The 26,090-nt window shown below is 37.8% G+C and overlaps 1 protein-coding gene across 2 annotated transcripts in view; it reads left to right on the forward strand.

The window, feature by feature from the left end:
* Positions 1–26,090, forward strand: part of TNKS2 (tankyrase 2) — a 72,030-nt gene that overhangs the window by 37,224 nt on the left and 8,716 nt on the right. For both annotated transcript variants that reach the window (XM_042959774.1, XM_007080094.3), the window contains exons 14-25: positions 2,845–2,990; positions 4,618–4,783; positions 5,669–5,888; positions 8,486–8,595; positions 9,569–9,757; positions 12,198–12,450; positions 13,167–13,249; positions 14,635–14,755; positions 17,817–17,914; positions 19,666–19,740; positions 21,496–21,601; positions 23,221–23,407. In XM_042959774.1, the coding sequence (XP_042815708.1) occupies positions 2,845–2,990; positions 4,618–4,783; positions 5,669–5,888; positions 8,486–8,595; positions 9,569–9,757; positions 12,198–12,450; positions 13,167–13,249; positions 14,635–14,755; positions 17,817–17,914; positions 19,666–19,740; positions 21,496–21,601; positions 23,221–23,407 (1,754 nt within the window). The remainder of the gene's footprint in view (positions 1–2,844; positions 2,991–4,617; positions 4,784–5,668; positions 5,889–8,485; positions 8,596–9,568; positions 9,758–12,197; positions 12,451–13,166; positions 13,250–14,634; positions 14,756–17,816; positions 17,915–19,665; positions 19,741–21,495; positions 21,602–23,220; positions 23,408–26,090) is intronic.

Here is a 26,090-nt window from a genome sequence, read left to right on the forward strand (position 1 = left end):
CTCTGAAAGTTGATTTAAATGTGCACGTAATCTTTTCCTGCTGCTTTATGTGGGTAGATAGTAGTATAATCATCTCCAAGTAACTTCAGATTTTATTTTTTAAATAATTTCATTTTTCAAAGAAAAAAACACCACTATAATGCAGTCTTATTGTTTGATATGTTTTATATTTACATTCTCATTCATTTAAGTAGGAGGTTAAATAAGATACTGAAAGGAGGATTTGGTTTCTATTACTGAATACTGCTGACTTACAGAAAAACAAGTCACTTGAGTTAAAAGTAGTGAGCTGGTTCTTTTTTTTTTCTGGAAAAGTGATTAAAAAAGTAAAAGCAAGGTGCCTGGGTGATTAGTCAGTTAAGCATCCAGCTCTTGGTTTCAGCTCAGGTCACGATTTCACAGTTCGTGAGTATAAGCCCTGCCCCACTCCAGGCTCTGCACTGGTGGCACAGAGCCTACTTGGGATTCTCTCTCTCTCCCCCTCTCTGCCCTTCTGCTTGCACTAGCGCTCTCGTGCTCTCTCTGTCTCAAAATAAATAAACACTTAAAAAAAATTAAAGGCAGGGCTCCTGCGTGGCTCAGTCAGTTAAGCATTGACTCTTGATTTTGGCTCAGGTCATGATCTCACAGGTTTGTGGGATCAAGCCCTGAGTCAGGCTCTGCTCTGACAGCATGGAGCTTGTTTGGGATTCTCTGTCTCCCTCTCTCTCTCTGCCCCTCCCCTGTGCACATGCTCTTGCTCACTCATTCTCTCAGAATAAATAAATAAACTTTAAAAAAAAATTAAAGTCAACTAGTTAAAGGGCTGCCAGCTGATTTGAGTGGGGGTGAGGGTGCTGGGTTAATTTTAAACACTTGGGGCACCTGGGTGATTCAGTCAGTTAAGTGTCCAACTTCAGCTCAGGTCATGATCTCACAGTTTGTGAGTTCAAGCCCCACGTTGGGCTCTGTGCTGACAGCTTGGAGCCCGGAGCCTGCTTTGGATTCTGTGTATCCCTCTCTCTGCCCCTCGCCCACTCGTGCTCGCTCGCGCATTCTCTCTCTCTCTCTCTCTCTCTCAAAAATAAACATTAAAAAAATTGTTAAGCATTCATTCACTTACATATATTCAAGAGCATAAAGCTATATCCGGTATATATAATAGTGGAGACTAGACTTTGTTTTTGTAAAGATGAAAGGAGTCCAGAGCAAGAAAGAGATAAAGAGAAGAGATGGGGGCAGGAATTGGACTTAGAGAACAAAATAATGCCATTGGATTGAGGAGAGCCCTTCCTTTCTCATTCTCTGGGAATAAGCATTAGGCCATCTTCATTTAATCTCTGCTTTTAAGATCACCTGATGGTAATTTATTTCCACAGCCTTCCTAGTCCTTATCTGTCCGTAGACAGGGGACTTGGTGTGAATCACTGGGACAGTGACATCTGCATATTACCCAATGAACACTCAATTATGTGTTCAGTTGTATTTGTTTAAATACATCAGGCTAGATATTTCTTCCTAGGTGTTAGAAAACTTGTCTCAGAGTATACAAAACTAAACCGAGAGGTAGGGAGTAAAGTGGCTGGTGATAACTACCCAAACTAGCAGCACATGGCACATGTATTAAAAATATTCATTTTTCAAAGCCGTGAAATACTGTCTCAAATGCAACACTGAATCTGTAGATCTGTCAGCCTCTTGTTTGAAAGTGTAAAAAAGCTTTATCAGTCCTCTGATTAAACCCCCTGAAGTTAAACCCATGGATAGCTAGCTACTTTGGTTTATTAGGCTTAAGTTATCCCTGCTTTTAAGGTGGGATAGTAAAAAGTAAGAGTTTTTACTAATATTGATATTCTTTGGACTTTTTTTAAGCACCACAATTTATTATGTTTCTTTTTTCCCCCAAACATTTGTACTTTTCATACAAGCATGAATAAAAATGTTATTCTTACAGCTTTTCTCATTTAGGCTTCCTCATCTAAAGCAAAGAACACAAAAAAATTATTTGACTCTTTTCTTAATTTTCCCGAGGATTATAAGTGTAGTTCCTTGACTACAAGCATCACCTGGGAACTTGTTAGAAATGCAGGTTCTCAGGCCTCACCCCAGACACACTGAATTAGAAAATCTGGAGATAGGATCCAGTACGCACGAAAATTTGAGAACCCCTGTCTAGAGCAGTACTTCTAGAACTTGTAGCACTTCAGACTTTAGCGTGCTTACAGATCGTCTCGGGATTTTGTTAAAATGCAGGCTCTGGCTCCATAGATGAGGGTCTGAGATTCTGCATTTGTAACAAAACCCAGGTGATGCCAATACTTCTGTGACCCGGTCTACCTCTACTTATATTTGCCATGAACGATTGCTGATAATTGGTACTTTAGATTACCTTTGTGTAAATAGTAGTAGTGATAATGATAAAATTTACCCACTAGCTTTAGCCCCATCTTTAGGCATAGATGAGAGGACCAGAGGGATGGATTCCCTATAAATGACAAGGTAAAATAAGAATATAATTCCCTTTAAATGACAAGGTAAAATAATGGGGCGTGTGGGTGGCTCAGTCAGTTGAGTGTCCCAACTCTTAATGTCTCAGGCTATGATCCCAGGGTCGTGAGATTGAGCCCTGTGTGGGGCTCTGCGCCGACAGTGCAGAGCTTGGGATTCTCTCTCTGCCTTTCTAACTGCCCCTCCCCAGCTCTCTCTCAAAATAAGTAAGTAAATTTAAAAAAAGAAAATAAGTAGTTTCTGAGAATACTGATTTAATGAGACAAGAAAATAAATCAGACATTTGAAGTTTCTACTAAATGAAAACAAGAAGTCAGGGTAGCCAGCATCATGTGTGTACTGTGTTCCATCCTACAGAAATTGTGCACCGTTCAGAGTGTCAACTGCAGAGACATTGAAGGGCGTCAGTCTACACCACTCCATTTTGCAGCTGGCTACAATAGGGTGTCTGTGGTGGAGTATCTGCTGCAGCACGGAGCTGATGTGCATGCTAAAGATAAAGGGCAAGTACCAAGAATTGCTGCGGCCTCTTTTCCTTTATCGGACCTTTCTAGGAAAGTGTGAAAAAAATTTGTTTAGAAAATCTTTTTCGGATAGTTGGGTCGGTAGCGCTTTTATTTTCAGAGAAGTCTGTTACCTAACACTGGCTTAAATGTAGCTTCTTAATTTCAGTTAAGATTTTACGAGGGATCTGGGGCGCCTGGGTGGTTCAGTCGGTTGAGCGTCTGTCTCTTGATTTGGGCTCGGGTCATGGTCCTAGGGTTCTGGGATCAAGCCCCATGTCGAGATTCTCTCTCCCTCTGCCCCTCCCCTGCTCGCACACTCTTCTCTGTCTCTCTAAAAATAATAAGTAAATAGATTTTATAATGGTTAGCATTTATATAAAGCCTTATTTGTGTAATGCTTTGTAATCTTATAATGACTAAGGACATGAGTGTGTTTGATTTTTAATATAGTGAATTTTTCAGTATGCATTGAGGATATTTGAATTCTTCGTGTGTATTTTTCTTTAGAAGTATACAGTTCTCAATTCTAGATAGTCTACAGGTGTTTGTTATATTCTGTGCAATTTAAAAAATTTTTTTAATTTCCTCCCAGACCCTCCAAAAATAATTCCATTTCTGTTTTCAAAAAATTTACGTTCTATAAAATAATAATAAGCAGTGTAATCTCTTATGCAGTTCAAAAAATATGTCAGGGGTGCCTGGGTGACTCAGTCGGTTGAGCGTCTGACTTCGGCTTAGGTCATGATCTCACGGTCTGTGAGTTCGAGCCCCGCGTTGGGCTCTGTGCTGACAGCTCAGAGCCTGGGCCTGCTTTGGATTCTGTGTCTCCTCTCTCTCTGCCCCTCCCCCACTCGCGCGCGCGCGCGCTCTCTCTCTGTCAAAAAAAAAAAAAATAAACGTTAAAAACCTTTTAAAATAATAAAATAAAAGGAAATATATCAGTTATATGTAATTCTAAGTTAAATCTGTCTTTGTGGTGGCGCCTGGGTGGTGCCATTGGTTGAGTGTCCGACTTCGGCTCAGGTCACAATCTCAACGTTCATGGGCTTGAGCCCCGCATAGGCTTTGTGCCAACAGCAAGGAGCCTGCTTCAGATTCTCTGTCCCTCCCCTGCTTGCGCTCTCTCTCGAAATAAATAAATATCGAAAGATAAATAAATAGGAGTGCCTGAGTGGCTCAGTCAGTTGAGCGTCTGCTTTTAGCTCAGGTCATGATCTCGTGGTTCACAAGTTCGAACCCTGTGTCAGGCTCTGTGCTGACAGCTCAGAGCCTGGAGCCTGCTTTGGATTCTGTGTCTCCCTCTCTCTCTCTGCTCCTCCCCTGCTTGTGCATGCGCTCGCTTTCCCTCTTGCTCACTCTCTCAAAAATAAGCATTTAAGGCAAACCATAAGAGACTCTTCAAAACTGAGAATAAACTGAGGGTTGATGGGGGGTGGAAGGGAGGGGAAAGTGGGCGATGGACATTGAGGAGGGCACCTGTTGGGATGAGCACTGGGTGTTGTATGGAAACCAACTTGACAATAAACTTCATATTAAAATAAATAAACTTTTTAAAAGATTTTTTTAATAAAAATTAAATATATATATCTTTGTGTTGCATTCCTTATGTAATTTTTCATTTCAGAGGCCTTGTACCTTTGCACAATGCATGTTCTTATGGACATTATGAAGTTGCAGAACTTCTTGTTAAGCATGGAGCAGTAGTTAATGTAGCTGATTTATGGAAATTTACACCTTTACATGAAGCTGCAGCAAAAGGAAAGTATGAAATTTGCAAACTCCTACTCCAGGTATATTTGCTTACTGTGGACTGGGTTTATTACATAGAATATGTTTATATTTCTAATAACTTTTAATATAAACTTAAACTTGTAAAGGAGTATGAAACAGAGCTAATTCTCTACCTCAGTTTCAGAATAAATGTCATGAACACTTGTATATCTTAATCTGCTAGGATGTTTACCACACACAGATTTATTATATAAAGTCAGCTATCTTCATGTAACAGTTCTCTGATGATTGTCTTAATTTTTCCTATATAGTACTTTAGCCTCAAGACATTTGATGGATTATGTAATTTATAAGCCAGATTTATTTGGCACTAATAAAAGTGATAGTACTGGTTTAATACAGGTACCAGTGTAGATATTTTACACTAAAAACAAAAGTTAGAGCACTTGGCTGGCTCAGTCGGTAGAGCATATGACTCAATTAAATCTATACTTTATGTCAGTGTTCGTGAAAATTAAAAATAGCATACATGAAAGTCAGTTGTTAATGAAATACTACCTTATTTTGAACGTAATGTACAATTTTTATTAAATTGCATTATAGGGGTCCCTGGGTGGCTCAGTTGGTAGAGCTTGCGACTCTTGATCCCAGGGTTGTGAGTTCAAGCCCCAAGTTGGATGTGGAGCCTACTTTAAAAAAATAAAATAATAATAGTAATAATTTAATTGCATTATTAAAGCCCAATAATATTTAACTGCCTCTGTATTCTTTTTATTATAATTTTCTGTGTACTAAATCAAATATAACAACCATGTTCATCTTTAAGGTAGAGTCTCTCCATACAAAATAGGATAGGTTTTTTGGTATAGTTACATTGACTATTTTCTTCTTGACTAAGGGCAAACTTAAGCTAGTACCCCTTTGTCTATTTTTCACATGCCCAGCATGGTGCAGACCCTACAAAGAAAAACAGGGATGGAAATACTCCTTTGGATCTTGTTAAAGATGGAGATACAGACATCCAAGATCTGCTTCGGGGAGACGCAGCTTTGTTAGATGCTGCCAAGAAGGGTTGTTTAGCCAGAGTAAAGAAGTTGTCTTCTCCTGATAACGTAAATTGCCGTGATACCCAAGGCCGACATTCAACACCTTTACATTTAGCAGGTAAGTGAATGAAGTTGCATACCTTTAAGCTGGTGACATCTAAGATTCATTTTATCGGAGTAAAATATTTCCTGCAAGTAAATTTAAAAGATGCAACTCAGATGTCTTCTTTTACCACCGTTATACCTGAGTATATTTGTACAGGGCAACTGTATTTCATGTTCACTTTAGTGCTAGTGTGTTTCATTCGGTAAGAACAATTGAAAGAGGCTCTGCCGGTCACTATAATTTTTAAATCCTCTTTGGTGATTGAGTTTTGGCCATATAAACTTGAAAAATTAGCCTGCTTGAGCCAGCTTTCCTCCTCGTGCTAAAGCTCTCCACTCTTGGGGTAGCTATTAAGCACAAGCAGAAAAAAATCTTAAGACTAAAAAGTTACATAAGCCTATTGCCAAAGTAATTTGTTGTATTTGTTAGTCCTGCCGTAGGAAGGTACTGGAGGCTTCAACAACAAACTTTTTTTCTCACAGTCTGGAGATCAAGGTGTCGGCAGGATTAGTCTCTCCTTGGGCTGCAGATGGCTACCTTCTTACTGTGTCGTCACATGGCCTTTTCTCTGTTGTGTGCACATGCCTGGTGTCTCTCATAGTATGTCCTAATCTCCTCTTATAAGGACACCAGCCAGCTTGGATTAGGACCTTCCCTACCAGCCTCATTTTAACATAATTACCTCTTTCAAGACCTCATCTCCAAATACAGTCCCATTCTAAGGTACTGATGGTTAGAACTCCAACATAGGAATTTGGGAGACAGTTGAGCACATAACATTTTTACAAGTTTTCCCTCATGAAATGGGCACAGTGCAGTTGTTTTTTAGTGCAGGTGTACAGCCTGGTTTCTTTAGCGGCGTGGAAGATGCTAGAGAACGGGCCATTAAAATCCCTGAACTTACAGCTATTGCTTCATTGGTGTCACATTAAAGGCATAATTTGACTCATACAAGTTTATGTAAATATACATAGTTTAGAAAGAAAAATAAATAAATCAGAGAAAAAAGTAATGCAGGTGTTTCTGCCACTTTGTGTAATATGGGAGATGGATGTCTACTCTTATTTTTTTTTCCTCTCTCTCTCTCAGTTTATGTTAGTCTCATAGTGTGAATAACTGAGTGTGCTCTTAGTATTTAAAAGACAATTTGGGGGATGCCTGGGTGGCTCCGACTGGGTTAAGCATCCAGCTTATGGCTCAGGTCATGATCTCGTGGTTCGTGAGTTTGAGCCCCACGTTGGGCTCTGTGCTGACAACCTGGAGCTTGCTTCAGATTCTGTGATTCCCTCTCTCTGTGCCCCTCCCCCGCTCATGTTCTGTCTTTCTCTGTCTCTCGAAAAATAAACGTTAAAAAAAAATTTTTTAAGACAATTTTGGTGATATGTGATTTTTACCTTTAAACTTTTACCACCTGTAAGTTGGGACCCCACTGTCCAAGGAAAAGAATTACTCTATGTCTTTAGAGAATTTTGGAAGTGATAACCACAAGCGCTAACATGATGACAAAAAGCTTTTATACTTCCACTGGTAATCAGTTTTTCATCCATACAAGACAGGATGTGATGTGACATCCGATTTGAATTATGCTGTGTATATTTATTTATATTAGCTCTTCTGTATCTTTATGGTAGCTTATCTAGAACATTTAACAATAACTATTTAAATCTGTGTTGTCTTTGTAAGTGGTAAATAAGTTGTATATGCAAAACATTTCTGCCTACTTGTGCAGTTTTATAACTTGAGACCTGAAAGAACTTTGGGATTCATTGTAATACTTAGTTTATGGTAGTTCTGTGGTTTTGTTTCTCCCTTCTTGATCTTAAATGTTTTGGCTTTAAATCCTTTAGCAAAAGAATAAAAGCTACAAAAAAATAAATGTGAATAAGATATTTTGAACTATTTTAAAGTTTCAAGTGATACCTGGTTTTATGTTGGCAAAGTTCCCAATTTGCTTTCAATCTATGATTGTGTGTCAAATAAAATATACTTTACCATAAGACTATGTACTAAGGTAACTAACAGTTCCCAGTATGACAGCTAAGAAGTTATGGTATATTTATAAAATGTGGCTTTAGCAACATTAGGTTCTACTATCAGACGCGCACAGATGTATATCCCTAAGATCTCACTCTACAAAAAGCATGTCTTTGCAGCCTTCCGGGAAAATGGAGTCTTGAGACCCATGCTGGTGTGCTGTCTCCTATTCTGCTGGCCACTTGTGTTTCTAACTTGGCTTTTATATGCTTAAATGCCTTATATGCTTGTAGCCCTTGAGACCATGTACCTGAGTACAGGAAGTTGTATATAACAACCATAAAGGCAGGGACTTAGGTAGAAGGTTTTAAAAGGAAAGATATTAGCAAATCAGTCAGTATAACTTTTGAGAGTCTGTGGAATGCATATCACTGAAAGCTTCCAACTTGAGACCAGTGGGCAGTTTTTTTCATAAGATAAATTTTTAATATATTCTAGTGGAGAATTTTAGATTTCTGTAAACTTGCTTTATTTTTCAAAGCATGTCTATGCTTTTTATATAGATATATACAGACACGTAAATTTAATTTTTTATATTAACAAGTGGAAGTAATTTTAATTCTTTTCTAAATTAGCCGGTTATAATAATTTAGAAGTTGCAGAGTATTTGTTGCAACATGGAGCCGATGTGAATGCCCAAGACAAAGGAGGACTTATTCCTTTACATAATGCAGCATCTTATGGGGTAAGTTCTTTTATATTACCTTTAAAAAAAATCTCTAAAATTTTCAGGGCGCATGAATGGCTCAGTCAGGCGACTGACTTCGGCTCAGATCATGATCTCACAGTTCATGGATTCAAGCCCAAGTTGGGCTCTGTGCTGACAGCTCAGAGCCTGGAGCCTGCTTTGGATTCTCTCTCTCTTTCCCTCTCTCTCTCTCTCTCTCTCTCTCTCTCTCTCTCTCTCTCTGCCCCTCCCCCACTCACACTCTGTCTCTCAAAAATAAATGTTAAAAAAATTTTTTTTAATCTCTAAAATTTTCAAAGTGGAAATCAATATTGCAGTTCTCAAAGGGCATTTAGTTTGACTTTTTCATTTTATAGAGGAATAAATATGAGGGCTAAAGAGATTAAATAATGTCCAGGTTTCAATTCTGAATCCGTTGTAAGCTTGCTGTGTGACATGCAGCATATTTGTCATTCATTTTATTATCTTCCTTAGCACCTCTTATTTTCAGTGAGATGTTAATGATTTTGTTTATTTGTTGGTACCAGGAAAACCACTGGGACTCCTAAGAGTCCATAGAGATTCAGGTGCATTGTTCCTGAGTTTATAACAGCCCTAAATATTACAATTAGTATTGACCATTTTCAGTAGGTGTAGTTTGAATAATTGGGGAAGGTTGCTGGTTTCTAAACTGATGTCCAGCAGTTATAACACTTGGATAAATGAGAAGTTGTTTAAGTCGCATTCATTTATTTAGTTCCTGTCCTGTGTAGAATTCTTAAATGTTTTCTGATTTCTCAAGTTATTAAAATGTCTATTGTAATTTTTAATCAGCTACCCATAAATTATGATGTTGGGGAGAAACACGATTTTTTTTTTCATTTCCAGAGTAGGTTTGAAAATATGGAAAAATAAGTATGTAGCTAGTTTCTTCTTAGGAACTAAAATGTGATAACATTTCAGACTGTAACAGGAGTATTTTCTTTTACAGCATGTAGATGTAGCAGCTTTACTAATAAAGTATAATGCGTGTGTCAATGCTACGGACAAGTGGGCTTTCACACCTTTGCATGAAGCAGCCCAAAAGGGACGAACACAGCTTTGTGCTTTGCTGTTGGCCCACGGAGCCGACCCTACTCTTAAAAATCAGGAAGGACAAACGCCTTTAGATTTAGTTTCAGTAAGTGATGGACTCTTTGAAAAATCTCAGTGCTTTTCTTAACTTTTTAATGTTTGCTTGGTACATATAAAATATCTTTATGGTGAATGTGGCAAAATCTTTTTTTAGCTCAGTTTAAATATAGGATTTCTTTGGTATTAAAATGTAATATGTAAATAATAGGACTATCAATAAGCTATTGTATCCTGAGTGCCTTTGGAAATAGGAAAAAGAAGTACAAGGTATAGCTGCTTACGTTAATTTGGAAATAAAATTTCCAAATACAGGCCCTCAGTGAAGGCCGTTAAGGGGCATACTGTGCAAGGTCACATAGGACACTGGTCTTGATGAATTTCCCCTCATTGCCCTCAGGGTGCTGCAGCCACAAAGCCTGCTTCTTGTCAGGATTCTAGTTCCTCCCACACTGCCTGTTCCCAGAGTTCCGGTTCCGTGCTTACCTCCCCAAAAGTGTTCAGAAAACAAGCTTGTTCCTTAAGTTTTTTGGGTTGTGGTTGTTTCCCCCCCCCCCCCCCCCCCCGCCGCCAAGGGAACTCATGTAGGAGTCTCTGTTGTAGCCTCCACTTCCTCTTTGGCCAGTGTGACACAGGCTCCTCTCTCACCTCTACCACTGAGGAAATTGGCCAGGGCACTGGAGGGAAAGAGAGAAGAAATTCTTGTTGAGATACAAAGGAAAAGCAGTCTCTTAGATTGCTTTCTACTGAGAGAGATTTCACTGTCACAAGTTACACTGAGAAGCTGATTCAGTTCAGCTTCATTGGGGGTTAAGTAGATTTTTCTTAGCAGGCTGACAGCCCAACCATATTTGCAACATTTCTTCAGGGAAGTGTCCTTCCAATCCCAAACTACCTTGGGAACGCACTTTTCTAATTCATTCCACCCATCTGTTAGTCCACCAGACATAATTGACATGAAACAAAGTGCTCTAGAGAACAGGTGTGGGCTTTAGAGCCTAACAGACTTGCCTTAGAATTCTGGCTACCACTTAAAGATGTACGGTCTTTCACCTTGCCTAATCTCTAAGCCTCAGTCATGTCATCTATAATGGGGGTGAAATGTCTGGTTAAGGGGTGCCTGGCCAGCTCTCAGAAGAGCATGCAGCTCTTAATCTGAAGGTTGTGAGTTCGAGCCCCACATTGGGTGTAGCAATTACTTAAAAATAAAATTTTTAAAAAGAGAGAGAGAGAGAGAGAGAGAGTGTGTGTGTGTGTGTGTGTGTGTGTGTGTGTGTGTGTGTGTGTGTGTGTGTCTGGTTAATACAAGAATTAAGGTAATGTACTTAAAGTCTCAGGCATGATAGCAGATACATAAAAAGCACCCCATAGATGATGCTAATATTATTTTAAAATGTGGGTGCCGTGGAAGTCCTCAGACTTGGGAAGAAAAAAGATAAGGATTAAAATAGGCAATATAAATGTGACTAACCATGAAAACAAGTACTGATTTACTTCTTGCTGTTAGTGTCTTGAGCATTGTGGGAAAAAAAATACTATATGTCACTAATTAAGCAAATTAAAGCTAGTAAGTTTGAGGATTTTTTTCCCATACTAGTAGATTTGATTAAAATTATTATCTTTGTTTTCTCCCCCCAAAAATAACTCAATTTTAAGGATGTATCACTGAATATTTTCCAGGAAATGTAAATACACCATGTAGATTCAAGCTCCATGTAGATTGAATAAGAGTAAAACCTTGGTTTGGGAGCATAATTCGTTCCAGAAACATGCTTATAATCCAGAGCACTTGTATATTAAAGCAGATTTCAAGAACCATTGGCTCCGTTTTGATCATGTGATGTTCATCGTCACGTACTGCTCATCTTGAGGAATGCTCACAGAACAAGTTACTCACAATCCAGGGTTTTACTGCTTCTTTCAGAGTAATTGCGATAGTGTTAAAAAATTCTTACCTTTTAAAATTGCTATTACTATAGGGATGCCTGGGTGGTTCAGTCGGTTAAGTGTGTGACTTCAGCTCAGGTCACAATCTCATGGTTCATGGGTTCTAGCCCCACGTCGGGCTCTGCTGACAGCTCAGATTCTGTGTCTCCCTCTCTCTCTGTCCCTCCCCTGTTCACACTCTGTCTCTGTCTCAAAAATAAATAAACATTAAAAAAAATCAAAATTGCTGTTATATAATTCATTTCAGTGCTTTGCAGAAAATCATAGTATGAAAGTTAGGGTTTTTTATGCTTAGCCACATTTAACAGGTTTGTTCTTATTCTCTGTGTCTTGGAAGAGATGTTCTGAATTATGTTTTATATTTAATAACAGCTTAGCTGGATGTCACTTGCTTTACTTTTTAAAATAATCATTTTTATGTTATATGCAGTTCTAGTGCAAATCTGAGTTTTTGTCATATTTTTTAATGTATTCTGTTGGGTACAGGAGAATTTTAAAACTTGCTTATCACAGATTTAATCTCTCTCTGACACACACACTAGGCAGATGATGTTAGCGCTCTCCTGACAGCAGCCATGCCCCCTTCTGCTCTGCCTTCATGTTATAAACCTCAAGTGCTCAATGGTGTGAGAAGCCCAGGAGCTACCGGAGATGCTCTGTCTTCAGGTCCATCCAGCCCATCAAGTCTTTCTGCAGCCAGCAGTCTTGACAACTTATCTGGGAGTTTTTCTGAACTGTCTTCAGTAGTTAGTTCAAGTGGAACAGAGGGTGCCTCTAGCTTGGAGAAAAAGGAGGGTGAGAATAACTTTCTAACTTGTATTGTAGCCGCCTAGTTGTCATTTAGAATGCAAACAAAGTCATTTTTTAAATACAACTGTTAGTATCAGATTAATTAGCATAGCCTTAAAATTTTAGTCTTTCGTTGTTTTCTTTACATTATGCTTTTGAAAGGTTTAGATGGCTTGTGCTTGAGTAGTTATGCCTTTACCTAGTCCAGTATATTATTACAGAGTTAGGAAATATCTTTTCTCCTTATCAGAATACCCAGTTGTGAAGATCTTTTTTTTTTTTTAAAGGAAAGAAAAAGCATACTTGCGGTCTCTATAAAGCTGTTCTCTTTACTTTTTACCTGTCAAAATTCATCTCACCTTATGTAACATTGTGGAACTTGTTTTCATAAACTTTTTTGTGAAGAAGCTTATATCCTCAAAGATAAGGAAACTTTTTGAGTGGAAATATAATTGACATACTAGTTTCAGTATGGGCACTTATTTTAAAGATACAGTTAAAAATAAATTTGTTTAAATGAAATGTTTTTTTTTAACCTGAAAGTGCCCCATTGGCTGTTTCTTCTATGATGTTGAGATTTTGTAGCTTTCTCTTTTTGCAATTTTTGATGCAATGTTTTGCTTCGTCTTTGCATTCTTGATGTGTATAGTAATACCACATAACCTTGTTGCTAAAATGTTGATATACCTTATTCTGTTTGTTCTGGATTTTTTATTTTCCAGTTCCAGCAGTAGATTTTAGCATAACTCAATTTGTAAGGAATCTTGGGCTTGAGCACCTGATGGATATATTTGAGAGAGAACAGGTGAGTAAATGAATTGATTTGCTTGGTTTGGTGTTCTGTGAGACCTCAACAAAAAATTAGGACATCCTTGAAGTGCCTTAAGCCATTCAACTGTTTGTGGGGAGAGGAGAATGTTTTTTTAAGGGACTGGAAATCAGTTAACTCTTCTAATTGGGCTTGATCTTGGAATTTCTGCTTAGTTTATTAGCAAATAAAAATGGACTCTCATGAAATAAGAAGTACATTGAAACAAATGAAAATACACCTTCTTTTAAGTGCACATGGGACATGCGCCAGAATAGGTCACATACTAAGTCACAACATCAGGCCTCAACAAATGCAAGAAGATTGAAATCATACCATGCGTATTTTCTGACCACAGCGCTTTGAAACCAGGTCAACCATAAGAAAATTTTTGGAAAGACCATAAATACATGGAGATTAGACAACATGTATTAAGCAATGAATGGGTCAACCAGGAAATCAAAGAAGAAATTTTAAAATATATGGAAAAATGGACTGTGGTGTAGTAATAGTAAAATAGCTTTCCCAAATAGAAAGCTTAGCTTATTTAGCCCTTAAAATAAGTTATCCTTGAGCTTGGTTTGTTTAGTTCAGTTGTGTCACTCATTGCCTGCTCTGAGTCTGACACTTCGCTAGCCACTATGGGAAGGTATATAGATATGCTAAGTATATATCTGGGCTTTTCCAGAGTAGTCCCAATTTATGCCATCAGAATACTGGTGTTTTTTTCTTTTTTTTGGTTCAGAAAATATAGTTAGCATAGACTTGTACTCCTAAGGAACTTTTGATCTACTTATGGAGCTCTAACAACATATGAAGAAATAAGTTTTGGGCATAGATTTTAGAAATTCAAAGGGGAAAAAAAAGGTTATTGCAAGCTGGACTACTCAGGAAAAGTTTCATGGAAGACGTATAAATAAAACAGGATCTTTAGAATGTCTTCGGTTTCACAAAGTGGAAATAAAATATTTGAGGGTAAAGAAATAGTTTGAACCCTGAGGCACAAGTACCAGTTAGCATAGTCTGGAGTCTGGAGGAACCAGTGAAGGCCTTGTGTAAATGGGTGGGTTGTGGAGTGATGGTGGAAAAGACAAAATAGAATACCTGAATGTGATTAACTTGAAAGTACATTTTTGTTTCGCAGCTTAATTCGGTTCAGGTTCTTATGTTAAATGAAAATAACGCTATTTTTTGGTAGTGCATGACTGAACTTCAGTTAGCTGCAACTTTTCGGTTTCTGTTTAACAACTGGTTTGCTTTCATTTCTAAGCTGTTCAAAAAAATCTAAAGTAAATGTTTGAATCTAATACATTGTGAGAACACCAGTATGTGAATGTCTACCAAATAGAAGTCTTCTAAACAGTTTCATCCTCTTTTGTAAGATCACCTTGGATGTGTTAGTTGAGATGGGGCACAAGGAGCTGAAGGAGATTGGAATCAATGCTTATGGACATAGACACAAACTAATCAAAGGAGTTGAAAGACTTCTCTCTGGACAACAAGGTATTTCATTTTAAATCAGTGCTAACAATTTAATGGTTGGTATAAAGGCAGCCCTCAACTTACTAAATGATAATTTAAAATCTATGAGAGAGAGTCCATTTAATAGGAAGAGCAATAATTAGAATTTGTGAAACCTGGTATCAGGTCTTAATGCTGCTACTGTTAAGTTTACTGAGCTTCTGCAGTTAGTAGGTGAACTTAAGTAAAATTTCTGGGCTATTCAGAAGTTTGGGAATTGCTTTAGCTCTGAAGTATTTCTCTTAAGTCTATTCAGTTACTTCTGAAGTTATTCTAGCCCTAAAATTATGAGTCTAAAAGATCAGAAACTTGAATATCTTTCTGTCTTAAGATAATATAATAGGCAATGCCTAGGCATTGAGGTCTGCCCATAAAATAATGTTGTAAATCTCTCTTTTTTTGTTGTATGTAAATGGCTAAATTCTTTAGCACTTGCTGTGAAAGTACTGGGAAACAGTGTTGTAACTGAGAACACTTGACAGAACAGCATTGAATAATATCTTTATTTCTTCTGAACACTACTTAAAGAAAATGCAAATTGCATTTGTTCAACAGATGTTAACATTTCCCATGTACCAAGTCCCAGGTATGAAAAGGTGAATTGTTCTAAATATCAAGGCCGCATTTTTAACTTAATTGTTAAACTAAGGGTGTGATTTACCCTGTCTGCGGTCAGACACATCCTGTCATTGAAGTCCTGGCTGTACAACTGGAGTTGAAGAAAAACCCAGACTAGCAAAAATGAAGAGCTTTTCAGGGAAGGGGAAGGATGTATGGTAGGCAGGGTAGGGGCCATCTCTTGAAAAGGAAAAACTACCTCTAAAAAGTAGGTGACTGAAGCTAAGCAATACTTTATACTGGAATTCTGGAATAGAATCGATTGAAAGTGGATGCACTTTACTTTCCTGGTAGGGACTAGGGCAAAATGTTTAAAATATGAGGTAGTCTGGGATATGTCTAGTATAGATGACAAAATTGTATGAGATAAAGAAGAGAGAAAACCCGTGACTCCCTAGAATGTTAGTATACAATATAAAAAGTATCAAAAATGAAGAGAAACTAGAACCTGCAGTTGTAGACAGCCGTCATGACTCTACTAGAATAATACCAATCCGGTAGGATAGAAATTACGGTGGAGTACTGGAATAACAAGGGTCACTTATGAAAGAGGCAGGTTAAAAAGGAAATCAGACAGTGTTTGTTCATTAAACATATAGTGTCTGGGACACAGTTATTAAGACTGCATTGAAAGGCTCAGGAAACATTGACAGAAACAGGCACACCGCCTCCAAGTGGCAGAGGTGTGTAACTCTGTGCCACTTCTGGTCTGTGGTCATTCTGATACATACAGCTGCAATCGCAAAGGATCATTCACTCCCACATGGAGGAGAAATGTCACGACTCAGAATGACTGTGTCTGCTCTAGCACATCAGGGTCTCTTGCCTACATAAAGTTATCACCTTCCTTGTCTTCATTTGAAGCCAGGATTCTATACTGACATTCTACCTAATTTGCAAAGTGGAACCAGTGGCAGTCTTCTGACAGTCTCTCATTTTGCTGGCTTAGCCTTAGCTCTCATTCAGTGCATCAAGTCAATACATTACTTGTCCTGATCTTTTAGTGTTTATAAGACATCTTGGGGTGGTCCAGAGATGCTTTCGTCAAGCGTGTGCCATGGTCTTTATTCTGTTAAGTCTTTAGTCTCTGAAATATTCTTCTTTGTAAAGTCTCCATACTTCCTGTAGATAATGTACTTCAGACAATGTAATTCACATTACATACCTGATAAGTCTTTATCAGAGTTTAGCATCTGGTGGTGGTCTTGTTATTCAGACCAGACTCAGAACTAGAATAGTGCTCTTATTCTCTACACTCACACTGCCATGCATTGACCCAGCAGTAATGGATTTGAGCCCTACCTGGGAAAACACCAGAGCTTTACAGATCTTGTAGAGACTGAAGGAAAGGTTTGTTACAAATACATGGAAGAAATTAGAAAATTCTGTTTAAAATTCCACTTGAAAAGTTTTTGTGAGAGTAAAGGTACAAAATACATAGTTGTCTTGACCATTGACATTCAGAAAACACAGCATTCATTGCTGAATTAGAGACTGTGAGGGGTTAGAATAAGCATTCAGGGAACGCCTGGGTGGTTCAGTTGGTTAAGCGTCCAGCTCTTGGTTTTGGCTCAGGTCATGATCTCCTGGTTTGTGGGTTCAGGCCTCACATCAGGTTCTGTGCTGACAGTGCAGAGCCTGCTTCAGGATTCTCTCTCTCTCCCTCTCCCTCCCCCTCTTGAGCGTGCACACATTCTCTCTCACACAAACTTCTAAGTAAATAAATAAATTGAAAAAATGAAAAATGAATAAAAGAATAAGCATTCAGTAGTCGGTAAACTATGGAGTGTCATTCTAGGATGATTTAAAATTACCTGAAGCTGTATAAATTTCTGTCATAATTCTTCCTCATATTTACAGAAATTAAAGAGACTAAATGCTGAAAGTGCTGAATAGTTAGTAAAGGAAATAATCTGAAGAAGAAATTTTGTGACAACCTCCTTAAGGATAAGGGTTTGTAAAGAATAGAAAGGTTTTTCTGAATTATTCCCACAAAACCCTTACAACTTGTTGTGTCAAAATTAGCAACCTAAATGCAGTGTGGTGTTCTGGTTTGGATCCTAAAACAGAAAAAGAACATTAATGGGAAAATCTAATGAAATCCAAATAAATTCTGTAATTTACTTAACAAGTGTGACCAGTGTTGTACTGTGGCTATATAGAATGGGAACATTGGAGGAGCATTAATATTCCTAATGGTGACATTAGGAAGTTGAGTAAAAGGTACACAGGGACTCTCTACGTGATGTCAGTCTTTCTGAAAATGTAAATTAGTCCAAAATTAAAAGTTTTTAAAAATAGGTAGTAAGCAAGAAAAAAAAGTAGTAAGCATCAGATAAATCAGGTGGCCATTTTGGGTTGATGTTAATTGGAGAGGACGGGGACTTGGCATAATTTTTTTTTACCTTCAAATTTTATTTACTAGGTCTTAACCCATACTTAACTCTGAACACCTCTGGAAGTGGAACAATTCTCATAGATCTATCTCCTGATGATAAAGAGTTTCAGTCTGTGGAGGAAGAGGTATGTTCATATACCTTAAATAAAATGTTGGTTCAATAGCTGAACTTCCTAGAGGTTTCCAGATCTTGAAAATGTAATAGGATTTTAATTGTCCCTAACTCTTTACCACCTGGATGAATGTTCAAAATCAGCGTTTAAGGTACACTCCCTCAATAAACCTTGAATCCAGTAACTTGGTTCAATACTACAATTAATACTGACACAGAATTCTGTTGGAGAAGAGTTAACTGTCATGGGGGGGGGGGGGAGGCGGGGGAGATGCAAATATTCCCTCCCTTCATGAAGGCAATTGCAAACCCCAGTATCTCCTACAAGACCCAGAATATGTGGATGCTACTTTTCCAGGAAGTTTTTCTTCCAGCTTTCTTTTCACGGAACTCTTGGATCCACTGAAATCTTTGAATAGTGCTTTACAGTTTGAAGAACACGTATCCTGTATGTGTGAGGAACACAGGGATAGAAACTTGAGTGAAACTGGGTTCTAATACTCCAGAAACTCCAGCTCTCAATGGAGTACATATTGTGCTTTACTAGGGCAAAATGAATGGGAGCAAATAAATGCTTGTTTTATTTTTTTATTTTTTTTCTTTTCTTTTAATTTTTTTTTTTTAATTTACATCCAAATTAGCATGTAGTGCAACAATGATTTCAGGAGTAGATTCCTTAGTGCCCCTTACCCATTTAGCCCATCCCCCCTCCTACAACCCCTCCAGTAACCTTCCGTTTGTTCTCCATATTTATGAGTCTTCTCTGTTTTGTTCCCCTCCCTGTTTTTATATTATTTTTGTTTCCCTTCCCTTATGTTCATCTGTTTTGTCTCTTAAAGTCCTCATATGAGTGAAGTCATATGATATTTGTCTTTATCTGACTGACTCATTTCACTTAACATAATACCCTCTAGTTCCATCCATGTAGTTGCAAATGGCAAGAATTCATTCTTTTTGATTGCCGAGTAATACTCCATTGTGTATATATACCACATCTTTATCCCTTCATCCAATCAGTGGACATTTGGGCTCCTTCCATACTTTGGCTATTATTGACAGTGCTGCTATAAACATTGGGGTTCATGTGTCCCTTTGAAACAGCACACCTGTATCCCTTGGATAAATACCTAGTAGTGCAATTGCTGGGTTGTAGGATAGTTCTATTTTTAGTTTTTTGAGGAACCTCCATACTGATTTCCAGAATGGCTGCACCAGCTTGCACTCGCAGATTTTTTTTATTTTTTAGCATGTGAGGTGGTTAGCTTTGTATGTTTAACTCACCCATGCATCTGCTCCTTTTTCTTCCTTTAGTTTGCATTATATAATTTTCGCCTAAAAGTATTGTTTCCAGATTGACTAGCTAACAGCTATCTCTAGAAAGTAGTACTTGTGAAGTTGTAGAAGAACTCTCATATATACAAGAAAAATATTAAAATCTCATTTTGTATTCTCAAAAACAGAATCATAGGTGTCAAGAACCATTTTCCCCAAATCAAAAAAAGCAAAAGTAGGGGGTGCCTGGGTGGCTCAGTCACTTGAGCATCCGACTTCGGTTCAGGTCATGATCTCACAGTTCCTGGGTTCCTGAGTTTGAGCCCCATATGGGGCTCTGTGCGGACAGCTCAGAGCCTGGAGCCTGCGTCAGATTCTGTGTGTCTTTCTCTGCCACTCCCCTGTTTGCTCTCTCAAAAACAAACATTAAAACAAATTTTTGAAGGAAAAACAAAAGTTAATACACATATATTTGACATATTTTTCCATCAGATGCAAAGTACAGTCCGAGAGCACAGAGATGGAGGTCATGCAGGTGGAATCTTCAACAGATACAATATTCTCAAGGTAATAAGTTAGTGAAAATAAAGTTTTCTGAGACCTTAGTTTTCAAAGCCTGAAACAGTAATTAACTTTCATAAGAATATAATCTGTCTAGCCTAGTAAGTCTTTGACATAGCATCAAGGGATATTTGGGGAAAGGGTAGATCCTTAAAGGTTAAGATTCTCAAAATCCCTGTACTGTGTTTCATTTTTTCTTTCTTTCTTTCTTCCTTCCTTTTTTTGTGCTGTTTTCGTAACAAATAATTCAGCATTTGTTGAATTATCTTGAGATCATGATAAATCCATGAGGTTTAGGACCTTAAATGTATCAATTATTCAAGTACTCTTTTGTAGCAAAGCTGAATTTTCTTTGTGGCTCAAGAAAGGACTCCATCTTTATACTTATTTGTCCTGTGACAACTACGTGTGTCCATGAGTCCCCCATCTATACAACTTTTTTATAATTTTAATAGTACTCCCTCTGTACCTTCATCCTTTCCAAAAATAGTCTGAGGTTTTAAGTCATTCAGAGGAGAGTCCTGTCTTTTCTTGATACCGGGTACTCCTCTCAGGGCCTTTTCCAACCTTGCTGTGTTTTTCTTGAACTGCAGCAAGCAAAAATGCACGCTCTACTTGAGATGAATAAATCTTTTTATTAACTACATTGGTATATTCTTAATAATTATGGAATAAGACAAATAAAATGTGGCAAGTATCTTTTTAATACCTAAATTTTAAACTCAAAAGTGAACAGTATCAAATATTTCAGCTGTTTTATATTATTGTCATATATATACTATTACAAGTGTTATATTAGATGTCGTATTTTAGAGTTAGTGAATACTAAAATTATAGGAGATTGCTTTGTTCATCCTATTAGATGATTTAAGATAAAGAAATCCTGGGAGCTCCTATTTATTAGTTTATATCATAGTGTGACAAGAGTGATATCTTGATATTTCCATTCATGAACATATGTAATATTTTTAATAAGGCAAATAATCATACCTTTTATTTGCTTAATATAAGTGAGATCGCTGTGTCAGTTGTGTTCCTTGATTACATCTGTAGCCATATTTGAGTTTTTTTAAGCCAAGACTAACTCCACCAGCTCCCAGATGTGCTCTAGGACCAGCAGGGGGCTGTAACACCTTTAAGCACAGCCAAGAAACAGCTCTAGGGTTGTGAATTTTGATCCTAGAAATACTCCCAGTGAGACCAGCATCCATCTTTAACTCTTCTCAAGACAAAAATTTTAGGAATTGGAGGGATAGGGAAGGGTAGAGAGAGTAGTAGAGGCGTGTCTGTGTGTGTGTGTTTTAAGAATGTTTTTTGCTGGGGGTTATTTCAAATATTTTTCATTAAAAGCAGATACAGATGATACTTTGAGCCAAATAAAATAGGATGAGGTGAAAGATAACCGTTCTCTTTTTAATACTTACATACAGAATTCAGTATACCTGATTTGGAGCTGTTTTAGTAATAATTCTAAATTAATGAGAATGGGAGTATTTTAGTTTACGGTATTCTTGACCTTCCCATAAGTCCATATATAGCTTTTTTCCCTTTGAAGTTTTTCATTTCCAAAATGTAGCTATATTTCTATCTTTATGTTTGAGACCAAGTATTTTTAGCTGACTAAAATAAAACATAGTTTATATTTCAGAGAAGTTTTGCCTCTCTTCTGACTATGTGGCCTATTTAGGTTAAGATGAACAAGTAAAGTAGGTAAGTAATTATGACGTAAAGATTTTGATTCCTCTGGTTTCTTTTTTATAGATTCAGAAAGTTTGTAACAAGAAACTGTGGGAAAGATACACCCACAGAAGAAAAGAAGTTTCTGAAGAAAACCACAACCATGCAAATGAAAGAATGCTATTTCATGGTAAGATTCCTCAGGGCAGGGGGCAGCACTGGCAGGCTCAGTAGGTAGAGCATGTGTCTCTTGATCTCAGCGTCATGAATTCAAGCCCCAATTTAAGGGTGGAGATTACCTAAAAATTTTTTTTAAATGAAATCTTTAAAATAAAGAGCTGTTGTCATTGAACTTAGGGAATTTTCTAAGAACTTCTGTTGGATTGAAAGCAATATTTGTCTTGAAATTTCCCGTTTTCTTTTATGCTGCAAATTGACAGGTGTTCATTGGTCTTTGAGATTTATAGCAAAGATGAATGTAAATGTTAACGTAGTGTTTATCAAGTCTTCAAGCACATAGTAACTCCAGTATACTGGTTTCTTCATTTGGCCTTGATTGCAGAAAATTTTTAGAGACCTGTAAAGTTCTATGAAACACAACATTTAAATTTTACAGTCCCCTGGAGAAATGGCTATAGCAGACTGAATTGGTGGATAATATCTAAATGGTATTTCTCATTCTAAAACCCTAAAAATCATCATGATGCTCTCTTGTCAAAGAGTGTAATATTCATTTAGGTACTGACTTGATGGTTATAATGAATGATTTTTCTGTTTTATAATAAATGATTTTGGTTTTTCCAAATTAATTGAAATAAGTGATTCTGGTCTTCTGTAGTTCTGTAGTGGAATTCAGTGTATTTTCCTATTCCTTTATGAACAGGGACACTAATCTTAATGAATCAGTTAACTGTTACATTGGCTTTTCCTAACGCCCACCCCTCACCCTACTCTCTGGCCTGGTTCCCATGACTACCTCCTTTCCTTTGGCTAAGCTCTCCTTGGCACCCATGCACGGAAAGGGGTGAGAGTAGTCAGTATGCAGAGAGTGAAGGAACACACATTTGCAGATAGAATCTGGTGTGACAGGATGAAAGGCCGCGAAGTGGAGAGATGAGAAGAAAGTATAAAGAAGAGAATAAACATGAAAAGACCACTTTGGCCACTTGATATCTAGAAAAAGCACACAGACATGGGATGTCACTGTAAGGCTTAATTGCTATAGGAGATGAATTATGAGACTCTTGGTTCTGGATTTAGGGTCTGGAATTTGGTAACTTTAGCATTGATATTTTAAGTGATCTTTTTTTCTAGTTGAATCTTTGTGTGTCCTATTTTTTGGCATTTGACCCACCCCCTTATTAGAAACGTCAATCAACGTTAGCATTTCTTTTAAAGTAGTTAATTATTGGGGCGCCTGGGTGGCTCAGTGGGTTAAGCGTCCGACTTTGGCTCAGGACATGATCTCACAATTTGTGAGTTCAAGCCCCATGTTGGGCTCTGTGCTGACAGCTCGGAGCCTGCAGCCTGCTTCAGATTCTGTGTCTCCCTCTCTCTCGGCTCCTCCCCGACTCACGCTCTGTCTTTCTCTCTCTCAAAAATGAATAAACGTTAAAAAATTTTTAAAAATAAAATAATGTAGTTATTCTAAAGGAATAAACTAGGTGACAGGTAACTTGTTATCCTTGTTTTTTTAATATTCTTTATATCGGTGGTCAGTATGTATGTTTAGGAATTTAACTTCAATGAAGATTTCATTTTATTCTTCTAAGATAATTTTAAATTCTTATCCATCTACATCTGTTTTAGGATCTCCCTTTGTGAATGCGATTATCCATAAAGGCTTTGATGAAAGGCATGCCTACATAGGTGGCATGTTTGGAGCTGGGATTTATTTTGCTGAAAACTCTTCCAAAAGCAATCAGTATGTATATGGAATTGGAGGAGGTACTGGGTGTCCAGTTCATAAAGACAGATCTTGTTACATTTGCCACAGGTAAGAGATCACTTGTTCTCATTTAGTTTGATAAGAATTTAATAAGAACTAGTTTCATATTTGAGAAATTAGGGGAGCAAGGCATCATCTTGGACAACCTTAGGACTCCAAGATAGGTATTTTTCAGGTTGCTTTTGGCTCTCTCAGCAGTTGTAACAGGAGCCAGTGTTTATTAAATGATCTGTGTGAGCCAAGCACAGTTCAAACCACTTGACCTATTTAACTCATTTAATCATTAGAACACCTAGTGCTTTAAACAATATGAAGCAGGAAATATCGTTGGGCATGAGAGATTTTATTGTGGCCCTTAAATATTATAGGACTGTGGATTCTTTAAAAAATGTGTATTCAAATGCTAAAATAGTATTCCTTTGCCAAGTCTAGTATTTCATAGGAATGCCTGTAGGAGTCTCTCTTCCACTGTGATATGATCCTAATCCTGAATTTGTGATATTACTACTTGAAAAACTTATCATGAAACATATTCCTTTTAAAAAGCACATTATTGGGGCGCCTGGGTGGCTCAGTCGGTTGAGCGTCCAACTTCGGCTCAGGTCACAATCTCACGATCCGGGAGTTCGAGCCCCACGTCGGGCTCTGGGCTGATGGCTCAGAGCCTGGAGTCTGCTTCCGATTCTGTGTCTCCCTCTCTCTCTGCCCCTCCCCCATTCGTGCTCTGTCTCTCTCTGTCTCAAAAATAAATAAACGTTAAAAAAAAAATTTTTTTTAATAAAAAAAATAAATAAAAAGCACATTATTATCAAATAACTACTTTGCACTTTTTCCCCCCAGTTTTACTCTGGCCTAACTCAATTGTTAAAATCATTCAAATAACTTGCCCCTAATTAATCCTCATAGGTAAATATAAATTATCTTTTGTCATTTGAAAAATTGAGTAAGGTTAATTACTGAAATTCACTCAACAGTTAGGGTACTGCTTATACAGATCTGAAGCAGTCTTCATCAGATACTAGCAAGCAGGAGAATCACCTAAAGAGCTCACTAAAACACAGATTCCTGAGCCCTACCTACTGAGTTGCTGACTTAGTAGGTCTGAGAGGAGGCCCTAGAATATGAATTTCTAGCAAGTTGTCAGGTGATGCTAATGTTTCTGATCACTGATCTTGAAGAAAACCCTAGAGCAGTTCTCAGCCTTGGTGACACATTGGAATCACCTGGGCAGCTTTAAAAACTACTGATGCATGTGTCCCACCCTCAGAGGTTCTCATATAATTGGTCTGGCATTAGGATTTGTAAAGGCTTCCCAGCTGATTTTGAAAGGTTGCCGAGGTAAAGAACTCTGGTCCTGGCTAGAAACAAGATTTGTTTTTGTATTACTCTTGTTTTCCCCCTAAGTTTAGACTTGTGTAGGTGCCTGAAGTCAGCCCTTTTGGATATGAACTCCCATCCACTTCTGTTTTAGATCATAAATTGGACAGTTTAGAAAGCTTGTAATCTCTTGAGATTCTGTAAATTCAACTCTGCAGTCATATTATCTGGAGGTAAAATAGTTCAGATTATAATAATGTTCTAGTACCACCTCTCATTACTTTTTAGAACAGAGTGGTTGGCTGTCTGGAAATAAGTTTATTAAAATTTTTAGGGGCACCTGGGTGGCTCAGTCAGTTAAGCATCCGACTTCAGCTCAGGTCATTATCTCACAGTTCGTGGGTTTGAGCCCCGCATCAGGCTCTGCTGACAGCTCAGAGCCTGGAGCCTGCTTCAGATTCTGTGTGTCTCCCTCCCTCCCTGTCTGTCTCTGTCTCTGTCTCTCTGTTTCTTTCTCTCTCTCTCTCTCTCTCTCTCTCTCTCTCTCTCTCTCAAAAATAAATAAACATTAAAGAAAAAATTTGGGGGGCACCTGGGTGGCTCAGTTGGTTGGGTGTCTGACTTTGGCTCAGGTCATGGTCTCATGGTTCATGGGTTCGAGCCCCGTGTCGGGCTCTGTGCTGACAGCTCAGAGGCTGGAGCCTGCTTTGGATTCTGTGTCTCCCTCTCTCTGCCCCTCTCCTGCTCATGCTCACTCTCTCTCAAAAATAGATAAACATTAAAAAGACTTTTGTCTTTGGATTATCACAGGGCTGATTGGGACTATAATACATATTGATTAGCAATGCTAAGGTTTCCAACAGGCTTATTTAGAATAAAAAGTATAGATAGCCTCTCTTTGGAGAATAGAATTAACTCATTCACCAAAATCTCTTTCTGTCCTTGGAAAAGAAGAAAAGCCATGAAGTAATAAAAAAGGCTTATTGGAAATAAGGCAAGTCAATCATATATATGCCTGGGGATTGGGAGCGTAATCCACTTAAACTTCTGGTAAAGGAAGACCTATTTGAGGAACTAACATTGCAGCCGAAACCTAAAAAAATCAAGTGTTAGCCCGTTTGAAGAGTGGTAGAATAGATACCATTCTCTATAGTAAAGGAAACTGTGTATGATGGTCACTAGGTAAGAGAGTTGGTTTGTGTGAAGAAAGAAAATTAATGCTCCTGATACACAACACAAGGTAAGATTAGAGAATTTGGAGCCATTGTAAGGAATTTGGATTTTCTTCCAAGGATACTGAGTAACCTCTACAAGGTTTTAAGCAGAAAAGTGATGTGATTTGATTAATGTTTTATGTGTTGGATTTTTTTTTTTTTTTCCAAATAACTTGTTGCTTGGATGGAAAATAGTTTAG

This window comes from Panthera tigris, chromosome D2 (assembly GCF_018350195.1).
Source record: "Panthera tigris isolate Pti1 chromosome D2, P.tigris_Pti1_mat1.1, whole genome shotgun sequence".
Lineage (NCBI taxonomy): Eukaryota > Metazoa > Chordata > Mammalia > Carnivora > Felidae > Panthera > Panthera tigris.